The 12,508-nt window shown below is 36.0% G+C and overlaps 1 protein-coding gene across 1 annotated transcript in view; it reads right to left on the bottom strand.

Annotated features, from left to right (window-relative positions):
• LOC121369696 (protocadherin-19-like) overlaps window positions 1-12,508 on the bottom strand; it is a 46,192-nt gene that overhangs the window by 27,431 nt on the left and 6,253 nt on the right. The window contains exons 2-3 of the mRNA XM_041494747.1: window positions 6,995-7,087; window positions 2,122-2,166 (exon numbers count right to left, since the gene is read on the bottom strand). Coding sequence (XP_041350681.1) covers window positions 2,122-2,166; window positions 6,995-7,052 — 103 coding nt within the window. The 5' untranslated portion in view covers window positions 7,053-7,087. The remainder of the gene's footprint in view (window positions 1-2,121; window positions 2,167-6,994; window positions 7,088-12,508) is intronic.

Genomic DNA, 12,508 nt, shown 5'->3' with positions numbered 1-12,508 from the left:
TGAGGGTATTTTTTATTTTAAAAGTTTTATTAGTTTTACTGGTGATCGAGTCTGTGGTGAATATAGCAGCACAGGTTTTACACTTAGAACGCTATATTTTATATCCGACACAACTGGTTACATTTTAAAATGTTAGCTAAGGTGGCATTTTTATGTTCAGCAATGATGATGGGTGTGGCCACTAAAGTTTTAGCCATCCTTTCACTAGTATGAAGAATGTTTGTGTCTTTGGAAAGTTGACGGAGGTTTGGTTGCCTGGGATCATAGGTAGTTACCCAAGGTACAATGTTTGTGGTCGACTGGGATTTGTCTGTGTACTGTAATAATTCAACTCTAAGGCGGTTCTGTGCTTTTTTTTAACATAGCCACAACTGTTTTCTTTTTATATCCACAATTTGATAAGTATTCAGTGAACTCTAGAAGGTGTTGTCTTTCCCATTCAGGTTTACTGCATATACGGCGAATTCTGATAGCACCACTGTAAGCAATAGAGTTAAACCATGTCGTGGGTGACAGCTGGTAGGGGGGAGGTATTTGTGAAAAGCAGTGTCTTTACAGTGTAGGTCAGTGTGCAGGACTTTGCTATCAGCAATCACTTTCACATCTAGAAATGTCACTGATGTTTTACTCAAATCAAGTGTGAACTTAATTGTGGGGTGTTGTTTATTAACAAACTCTAGAATATCTGGTTCTACGGCAGTGGACCAAGCCCAGATGTCGTCAGTGAACCTGTATTTAATATCAGGTCTGTTGGGAGTGTTTTCCCAGTAATTGTGCATCCAGTAGGTAACCGCAAAGGGCGTACCCATGGCTGTACCCGATATCTGCTTAAAGAATCTATTTATAAGGACATCCTTGAATAGAAATTCATTGTTGGAAGTACAAAATCAGCTATCTGGATGACTGCTGCAGTGTCGTCTCCTTGTAGCAGTTCTCTTTCTACAATGGCTGTTTCTAGAGCAACAAGTCCTTCATCTATGTCAATATTTGGATAGAGACTTACAACATCTAGTGCAAGAAGGTAGCCGTTACTTTCTGAAAGTTTATAGTATATTTTATATGTCAAATGTTTGCATGAAATGAATCGTGTCCTTCACTATCTCTGTGCAAATTTACATGTGCAATAATGACATAACATTAAATATTGATATAGAAGATTTGAATTAATACAGGTTTATATGATTCACAGCATACTTTAAACGATATATATATATATTTGGTGTCGGATGGAATTAGATAATTTGCCCATGTATTTTTATTTTAAGTCGGATGGGAAAAAGGTAATACAATTTTAATGAATACGTTATACCACATCTTGTTTTGCATTTTAATGTGCTTTCTTCATCATTATACTTCGTTATGAAATGACAGTCAAAACCTTTAAAGGGGCATTACTGACTTTACAGACATTTAAACATGCCCCCTGCTAAAAAGGTTTTTAATGAATAAAACTGGATATTAATTACATTTTCTTCCTTAGAATAGTAATGCGTATTCGCCATATGTTTCTGGTATTCCTAATGTTCATAGCAGCTTAAACAAAATTTGTGTAAAACATGTACGAAATTATTAAAGGCAAAATCCAGTTTGAGTTGCTAATTTGAATTTTTGTGTCTGGTGTTGGCCCCTTTTGAAATATGCTCAAGTTCCGAGAGACTTGCGTGTACGTTAACTACAATGAACACGTTGTGCCTCGCATATAACTGCCCAAATATATCTGTGTCGGAGTATTAACGAAAGGGAAGGTTCAACTTCGAGAACCATTTTGCGTTAGATAAATTAAACAAAAGGTGAATTCTAACAGTGCGACTTATACATTTTTAAGAAACAACAACACATATCGTGATTGTAGGTGAATTCTACACGGTGTAAAAGAGTTAAAATGAACAATATCTATTTTCTGTTACTAAATCGTAAGCTCTAATAATTCACCTAATTAGGTCGCTGGCTACAGATCACTTCTACAAACAGATTACGTCTATAAGTGGCGCCGTTAGAACACATCTCAACTTTGTGATACGTAATCAAAGTATTATCACTATTTCATTGTACTTAAAGAGTTATATTTGCGTCATGAAATTAGATCTATGTGATATTATTGTTATATTTTATCTGCTTTACCTTTAGGCTCCGTTTCTTTAATGGTAATCCGATTATTGCAAAATCCTGAAATGAAGAATACATTTTTAGCTTATTTATACTGAGTAAGAGAGAGAGAGAGAGAGAGAGAGAGAGAGAGAGAGAGAGAGAGAGAGAGAGAGAGAGAGAGAGAGAGAGAGAGAGAGAGAGAGAGAGAGCCCCCCCCCCCCCCCCCCCCAACTGTGAAGATAATACTTTACTTTGGGCTCCCAGTTGAACGGCGAAGTAATATATAATTGCCCCACCCCATCCGTTGAGTTTATGTTCTAATTCTATGTATAAAATGGTTAAATTTAAAAGTCGTTTGAATCGATCATACTATACGAATGCAATCCAAAATCAGTTTCCATGCTGTCCAGAGAGAGAGAGAGAGAGAGTGTGTGTGTGTGTGTGTGTGTGTGTGTGTGTGTGTGTGTGTGTGTGTTTGTGTGTTTTGAAATCGAGTTGGCTATCCATAATAATGTTTTGTTACTGAGCGTTTTGAGGTCTGTTCTTGAAAAGGGCGTGGATACATTTTGTTTTCTAACCTTCAGCATGCATGAAGTAAAGTAAATGTAGGACATTATTTTTTTAGAGATACACACATATGATTAACAATAAACGGTTACATAAATATCGTGTATCTGTCTATCCTTCGTATATCTGTATATCTGTTTGTCTGTCTATCTGTCTACCTATATATCCAAATACAATCTTCCAAATCTCACCTAGAGACAAATAAACACTTATGCCCAAAGCACTCAGATAGTCCAGTCAATCTAAGGTTAAAAAAGGCCTAACCTAGAACAAATTGCAACAGGATTTATCTTTGTTGTAGTTTATTCTCAAAGCTTTCCCAGACAACATATGAAAAATGTGCATTGATGTAGGTGGTGGAAAGTGACTAAATTTGCATAAATTAAATATGGCCACCACAGGTATATTTTTCAACAGTATACACATAAATGCGTGCTGAAACAAGATATATTTATTAAATAATGTTTTAATTGCATTGTATTTTGTCTGTAATAAATTACTTGATGACTTAGAAATACCTCCCTAATTTGTGACTAATTTGGATAATTAAATATAGCGGCCACATGACATATATTTCAATAGTAAACACATGTATGTGTGCTGAAACGAGATATACTTAGTAAATGTTATTTTAAATTCATTGTATTTTGTTTGTAATAACCTACATAATGACTTAGAAAGACCTCCATTAATTTATATCTTTCAAGATGACCGCCAACATTAACACTGAAATAACAGTTCCTCCATAGTGATCTGAGATCTTGGTAATCTATATCATTTGTGTTTAAAAATATAGTATGTCACATTGTAGATTAATGAGTTCCACATATAACATGGTCTTGCAGTTAATCGGTTAGTCTATCTTCTGAAGACAAAACTGAAATTCGTGAGCTTAAAATTCATTTCCATTTCTTACATGCAACCGTCCAGTCTTTGTCCACTTCCTTCCATGTGCACCATTGTGTCATAGTTTGTTTCGCATAGGCATTTGAAAGTACACATCAATGATGGGGTGAAACCCATTTGCCCTGAAATGGGTTTCTCCATTTTGAGACAATGTCTGTCTGTAGCATAAAATAACACACATATATAGAATCCAATTACAAAGTTAGCCTAACTTACACTCTGAATTATTCAGCAAATTATTAGTTTCATACATATATAGTAAAATGCAACTAATCCACCTGAAGGAGACTCAAAAAAGTTAATAGATCAGAAGAATTTGCCTCCTCAAAAATCAATTTGTAAAAACAAATTCTGTTCCCTTGTCAAGTAGACTCAGTACCAAATGATTGACAAATATGGGAATTGTCGTTTATAGATGTATCTGATCCATATCCATCGAATACTGTTTACGTGTAACATTGCACATTTCGCATTCCTAGGGTACTGTATCATCATACACTTATCCAACAAACCAAATCTGAATGACAATACGTTTCAAAATGATATTGCACAAGGCATTTTTTCAGATGATGTTTTAGCAAGGTTGTGACAGTTCCCATGATTGCCAATTCCCAGTACAAGACATCATTCCTACGCTGTCTTTAGGAAGACTGCAAACTACATAAAAATAAATATTTAGACAGATGTAATGGCATGCTCCCATGAATCACTGTTAAAACAGTAATGATATCAGGTGTTGGCAAAAAGTGAGCATACCTTTCAACACAAAGTATGCCCACCTTTCCACGCAATATCAGCAGAGGCAATAGTCAGTTATTTTTATTTAAACAATGAAAATTCTGTAGAAGATATTTAAAAAGCATGAAGATGTATGTACAGTCAGAATGCTATGTGCAAACAAACATCAGCCTATTGGCCACAGAGCACAGTTATTTTCCCATTTAATTGACGGAAATCCAGAAATGTATACGCACAAGTAGTCTGGTGTTTGACTATTTCATGGCAGACAGCTTTGTAGTGGCAACTATTAGACTGAAGTTGACAGGGGAATGCATATGGTTTGCAAACGTGTAAATTGCTGACATTGAAGACTTTTTAGTGGTAATTCCAACCAATGCAAATGTAATACCTTTACTGTAAAATGGATGTACACTGGCCAGGTTTAGTGAGTGTGCTTGTTTAAATCAATATCCTGAGACGAGCTGTCCTTTTCAGGATATGTTGCCTCCATGCAGGTAAAGGTGCATAAAACCCCATGGGTCTACTCATATTAATAACAGTGCTATAGCCACTAATGCTATATAGAAACATAACCTATAGCGTAAGTAATTGTGATCTGATATAGATTCTACATGTCAACCATGAACTGTTTTGAAAGCTTTCAGGATTCTTTGACTGTTATAACTCTGATAAAAAAACTTCTATACAAGAAAAATATGACATACTGAAACTAGCATACATTGAGCTTACCCTAAGATACCTCAGAAATTGTGATATGTAAATTCTAAAATGTGAAACAGAAGAAATATTGCTTCTGGAAAGCTGAAGTAATTCTATTTGTCTTATAACTTACCGATAGACTGAATGCCAACATCGGTTTGAATGTCTATGTATATACCAATGTACATAACAGATTTGATACATTCAGTGGTTTCCTTTCTGTCTTGCAAATTTGTCTTTCTTATCTTGTCTTTTGTCTAACTAGTATTATATCACTTATGTCATAAACCTTTTTGAGTGTTTTCATTACACCATTCACAGCTGCACATGATGGCACAGAAACAGCCATTGTTTGTTGTGGCTAGGACATGTCTCGACCTCCCGATGATCTTCCTATAACCTACACCCATCCAGCCCTCCCACCCCGTTTATTTCCTTTAATAGACACATGTGTACTATAACCTACACCCATCCAGCCCTCCCACCCCGTTTATTTCCTTTAATAGATACATGTGTATACTATAATCTACACCCATCCAGCCCTCCCACCCCGTTTATTTCCTTTAATAGATACATGTGTACTATAACCTACACCCATCCAGCCCTCCCACCCCGTTTATTTCCTTTAATAGATACATGCGTACTATAATCTGAAAAACTGTTACCATAATAAAAATGAGCTTTTCTGCTGAAAGCAGTCTTGAGGACATTGGATATGGTCATATTGCTAAAATGAAGCAGTCATGTGCATTGTCTATAGGTAGTCTGCCATTCACAAGGGCGATGTATCTTTCTTCACTGGTTAAACCTGCACAAAACAAAACTCCTTGGGTATATCTATAGGCAGTTCTGATGCACTTGTATTATCGTCTCTACTGATATTTTTCTTTTTGTTCACACATTTTCTTCCCATGCCTAGAAAGTTTAATAACAAAGGGAGTAATTTTGAATTATATAGATGATGACAGATATTCAAGTAAACGTCTCTATCATTTTTAGTCCTTACTCTCATTCTAATTCTTGGTTCATGTATTGTATGTGTTAATGAGCAGTCATTGAATTTGCATTCTGTTCACCCTGGGTTTAGGCAAACAAGATAGTTTATAGGATTATGCCATCATTTGTCAGCAGTAAAGAGGTAGATTCATGATTGGGTATTAAACATGACCTAGTTACAAATTGTTCATACAAGCTGCATACTGACAAAATAGTGAAATACCATGATAACCTATATTTGAAAAATCTTATTTTTAGAGCACAAAATGTACGAAAGACCTCTCTATGATGTCTGTGCTATCTAAAAGTGTCAGTTTTGTCCTGTGCAACCCATAAAACCCATACATGAGGGTGTTTAATCTAAAAGCGACCAAATGTTGGCGCCATTTTGAATAAATTAAACTTAGAAGGTTAAACCGAGTGTTACACAATGCTAGAACCATAAAAATTATAAAGCATGCCAAACAGTCATATTACGACACTGTCTTGAGCTTCTACAGATATTAAGTCAACCAAGAACATATTCTAAAACAAACAAACACACAAACAAAACAATAAGCAAACAAAACAACAAACACACACAAAGAAAAGCCCAAAACAAACATCCTTTTAGGTTAACCAGAAGTACCGTGTATTTGTAGACTATATACCTTTAATACGTGTTTGGGTGTTATCATTATTTCTATGTTGAGGACGGGGCGTAGTCCAGTGGTAAAGTGTTCGACTGATGCGCCGTCGGTCTAGGATCGATCCCCGTCGGTGGGCCCATTGGGCTATTGCTCGTTCTAGCCAGTACACCACAACTGGTATATCAAAGGTCGTGGTATGTACTACCCTGTCTGTGAGATGGTGCATAAAAAGATCCCTTGTTACTATTAGAAAACTGTGGTGTGTGGGGGTGTGAGTGTAATATTGGCTGTCTAGGTACAAGTCCAAGAGAACTCTTAACAATTACACGTAATTATGTGGCGTTAATTGTGAACATTAAACGTCTTACCAAATGAAAACCAGTCCGTGAGTAATAGGACGGAAAGAAGACACTCTGTAACTTTCATTGCTGAAGAACGTCTTGGCTATATCGTCGATATGTCTGTCAAAATAAGAAAACATGAGATTATAGCAATTATTTCAAGACGTTTCCATGTATTTTAATGTAAACGTGATAATAAAAATAACAGTCTGGTTATTATTAAAACAAGTTCCTCCCATTTTCCTTTCTATGTTCACGTGATTTTATTTAAAAGAAAAACAAATCTTATGTTTAACGGTCATTAACGAAAAACCTTTGACAAAGAAAGGTTTATTTTTATTTTTGTGTTTGTTTTTGTTTTGTTTTTAACAACTACTGGATGTCTATCACAAGACATGCAACATTGTATATAACATTAATTTACTAGTTTTAGTATATTACTAAATATAAGTATATTACTATGTAATATTAATATACTAGTTTTAGTATATTACTAAATATAAGTATATTACTATGTAACATTAATATACTAGTTTTAGTATATTACTGAATATAAGTCTATTAACATGTAACATTAGTACCAGAATTAGACATTATGTACCCGAATAAGACGACGTGTACCCGCAAAAAGTTGTTTTTAAAGTGAAAAAATCAACAACAAAAAAACGATCACGGAGGTATGCGAACCAACGAGGTCAAGTCTGAGGGATATAATACCTTGCAGATCAGTGGTGGTCGTTATAGAACTTACTGACAGCTGGCGACAATCTAAAGCAACAACGTAGCCACTTTTAACTTGAATGACACGATACCTCTATGAATAAAACAGTTACTAAACTTGCTTCCTGGCAGCGACAAGATTGACGTCGATATATAGCCTAACTTTGACAGAGAGTAGAAACATGTTATCAGTAACAGGAGTGTAATGTGGATATAACGCTACTGGTACGTCGAATGGCAGGTATCAGGAAGTCACACTGTGAGTCATGCAATCACACTTTATGCAATTATTTATGCTATTGAAACACATACCACAAACAAAGCAATTTGCACCCAACTTTTCGGCAGTGTACCGCAGCCTTTATCAAGGGATTGAAATTCTCTTAGTTGTCTACGTTATATTCATCTTTACCAGGCGCGTGTACAAGGTGTGTTTAGGGGGTCGAACTCACCACCTACTCAAGCAAAACATTTTTTTCCCAGGAGAGCATGACTCGACAACCCTACTAACTTCGCTTGCCACAGTCTAGACCCTCCGTGCTAAAATTCCTGTACACACGTTTACTTACAAATAACCGATACATATCGTAGAATAGTCACTACTAAGATCAAGAATATTTAACATATCGTTGGTTCCTCCCATTTTCCTTTTTTTTTTTTTTTTTTTTTTAACTTGTTTTTATTTAAATGGAAAAACTAAATATTTTGTTTGTCGAACTTGGTGGCGTAGTGGTTAAGCCTTAGACATTAAGGATGGTAGGCACTGAGGTCGGGTAACGGTACCAGTTCCAAGCCAGCGCGAGTTGTAAAGGCTCCTCGGGGAAATGTGAGGACACAAAATATGTACCGTGCTGTGTCTCTAACGGTTCTTAGGTACATGCATATTATATGCATATGTATATTTATTTTGTATACTCACATAACGTTTTATATAATTTATAATTTGTATTTATTTATTTATTTATTTATTTATTTATTATTATTACTATTATTATTATTATTATTATTATTATTATTATGTTGGTATTTTTTTTTAACGTGTTATATAGTTAATATCTTCTTTATTACTTCTCACGTAATTATTTATCATGCATGTATGTATGGTTTATTTCGTTTATTTTAGACATGTATTGATTTTTCATGCATCAATGTGCTTTTGGATAGTACTAAAGCGCTCCCCACCATTATCAAATATTGTGAATATATATTTATTATATCTTAAAGCAATAAAGAACATGAACTTGAGAAAACCATATGTGGTTGGAAATGTCTCATAACGGTGCCAGCCGAACCGTTGAATGCTCACGGCAACTGGCTAAGTCATGTAGGTGTGTGGCGCGGATGACCACAACAATGAAGCAGAAATAATATGTGTTTGACAATTTGTTTCTTTACTCGAACATAAAACGTTGTAGTGGAATATTTGCATTTCACATTTTTAAATTGCACATTGTACCACTCCAACTTAAAACTCGTTAAAAAAAATAGACATACGACGAATTTTGTCTATAAATACCATTTGAGGGACCAACAAATATGACCTAAAACAGCAAGTGGCCTTTATAGAAAGGTAGCTTATGGATTTGTGTGCTATAGGGATAAACCTTACATTTTCTGTATTAAAAACAATTAATACATGTTATACAAGGTAGTACATGTGGACATCCTTCAGTGTTATGTATGTACCAGACGGTTTGATATTTAAAATAAAATTCAGTTGTCGTTATGAGCTACACAAAATAAAAAATAAAAAACAAGACGAAAAAAAAAAGGAGAGAGAGAGAGAGAGAGAGAGGGAGGGAGGGAGAGAGAGAGAGAGAGAGAGAGAGAGAGAGAGAGAGAGAGAGAGAGAGAGAGAGAGAGAGAGAGAGAGAGAGAGAGAGAGAGAGAGAAAGAGAGAGAGAGAAAGCGAGATAAACAGATAGATACAGATACAGAAATATGCAGACTTATATTAGTAGGGTGAGTCGTCCACCAAATTCAGGTAATAATCTACATATAAAATAATATACCTGCCTGTGCATGTACTTCCTGGTTTAAGGGTTGACAAAGAATAAAGTCCAAACATGATACAAGATTTCCCCCAATGATATTACATACTGTTTACTTTGCAGAAGCTGTATAATTTATCACTCAAGTGTTTACACGGAACAAGAAGATTAATGTTATCTTATTTCTTAACGTGTTTTCAAACTCATACTGGACGAGGCAAAGTCGGTACACTTTATCTAAACTTCATAAATCTTTGTGTTGATGAAATAAATAACATGATGAAAATTGTGCTTGTTGAATGAATGAATGAATGAATGTTTAACGGGACACCAGCACATCGGCGACTGAGTGCCTCCCACCAACTGTTTTTAAAAATCGATAACCCTACCGAATATGGAATTGAATTGAGTTTTTAAAGTATGGGACTGTAACTGATATTTCACATCCAATAATATACGAATATTTTACACCTTAAATGAAACGTTTAGGCCAAAGGGTCAAACATAGCAACACATTCAAAATTGTAAGTTAAAAAAAGCGACGCTCATTGCACTTACTGCCCTCCCGTATGCCGTCGAATGTTTTATTTGTAATTTTGAATCTGTTGCTATTTCTCTTTCTAGTAAGTGCACAACGACCAGTATATTAAAGGCCGTGGTATGTGATATTATGTCTGTGGGATGGTGCATATAAAAGACCCCTTGCTACTAATAGAAAAATGTAGCGGGTTTCCTGTTTGACATCCAATAGCCGATGATTAATAATTCAATGTGCTCTTGTGATGTTGTTAAACAAAACTAACTTTTAACTAACTATTTTAACAATATTTGACCTATGGTCCTTTATATACTTCTGCAGAAACGGAGACTTTAGCTGTGTCTATTTAAAACCTCAGTGCAAGGTTTGTGTGCGTTTACTATTGGTATCATGTCACCATTTGGGTGATTAGGTTGAAGTGTGGTGCATTTTAACACAGTAAGCAAACGAAATAAACTAGAAAACATTTTCTTAAAATAATGAATGAATCAATCAATCAATCAATCTTAACGACAAAATGATATTCCGATATCAAAATCGTATTACTGCACAAGGCAGAGTCGAAAGGATAATCCACTTTCAGGTGCTCGTCCTTTAGAGGACTGGCACTCCCATAGGAAATACGTAACATGTTTCATCCCTCCTGCACCGCCTGTATAGAGGACTGCCACTCCCATAGGAAATACGTAACATGTTTCATCCCTCCTGCACCGCCTGTATAGAGGACTGCCACTCCCATAGGAAATACGTAACATGTTTCATCCCTCCTGCACCGCCTGTATTGAGGACTGCCACTCCCATAGGAAATACGTAACATGTTTCATCCCTCCTGCACCGCCTGTATTGAGGACTGCCACTCCCATAGGAAATACGTAACATGTTTCATCCCTCCTGCACCGCCTGTATTGAGGACTGCCACTCCCACAGGAAATACGTAACATGTTTCATCCCTCCTGCACCGCCTGTATTGAGGACTGCCACTCCCATGACTAGCTTCAAAACCCACATTTGCACAGGATAAAGCTCAGCGGAATATATACAGATGTGATTGCATGCAATCATGATATATCAGGTGTTCGCGAAAGGTGAGCATATCCTGTTCCACCAGTAGCGCCCGTCATGAGCACAGCAAGAATATGAGGAATATTGGGCACCTTGGTCCAGATACCTAGAAACAAGACATGGCAATACAATGTTCTAGAGGTATTTCAATACAAATATGTTTTCTCTTTCGAAATTAAAATATTTAATACACTCTTTCTTTCCTTCTTCCTTCCATACCTTCTCGTTTCTCCCTTTACCATTCCCTTTTCTCCCTTTACCATTCCCTTTTCTCCCTTTACCATTCCCTTTAAGTCTTTCCTCTACCTCTATCTTCACTGTTAACCCCACATATGAGTGAACTCCATGTTTTCATGTATTCATGCTTATTAATATTAATATATTGATTCTAATTACACTATATTATACACACACACACACACACACACACACACACACACACACACACACACACACACATATATAATGTTCATATGTACTTATAACATGGATGTAAGGTAGTGAAATCAGGGTCCCCCAACCATGAGACCACCATACTTGTGTCTGGGGCCAATAAACTTTAAAAAAAGAAAAAAAAAAAAAAAAAAATATATATATATATATATATATATATATATATATATATATATATATATATATATATATATATATATATATATATATATATTTAATATGTAAATTTAATCGTAGAAATATTTTATTAGTGGGAAACGTCTTACAATGCAGCAAACTCAGGAATGTCCCTTTAATGCTAGTTAAAAACGTTGGTTACTGGTTGTTTAGAAAGGTTTATAAATTAAAGAGTTCTTCCAAACAAGAGGATATAAAGAAAGGTGACCAAATCACAAGCACAATCCCGACTATCCGGTATCCCTTCTTTATAATGTTTGTTGCGGTGCTTCCTGTTGTTTGAGACCGGCCTCGGTGGCGTCGTGGTTAGGCCATCGGTGTACAGGCTGGTTCGGATCCCAGTCGAGGCATGGGATTTTTAATCCAGATACCGACTCCAAACCCTGAGTGAGTGCTCCGCAAGGCTCAATGGGTAGGTGTAAACCACTTGCACCGACCAGTGATCCATAACTGGTTCAACAAAGGCCATGGTTTGTGCTATCCTGCCTGTGGGAAGTGCAAATAAAAGATCCCTTGCTGCTAATCGGAAAGAGTAGCCCATGTAGTGGCGACAGCGGGTTTCCTCACAAAATCTGTGTGATCCTTAACCATGTGTCTGAC

The sequence above is a fragment of the Gigantopelta aegis genome, chromosome 4, assembly GCF_016097555.1.
Source record: "Gigantopelta aegis isolate Gae_Host chromosome 4, Gae_host_genome, whole genome shotgun sequence".
Lineage (NCBI taxonomy): Eukaryota > Metazoa > Mollusca > Gastropoda > Neomphalida > Peltospiridae > Gigantopelta > Gigantopelta aegis.
Note: the sequence above shows the minus strand (reverse complement) of the source record. Positions and strands in the feature narration are given on the sequence as shown.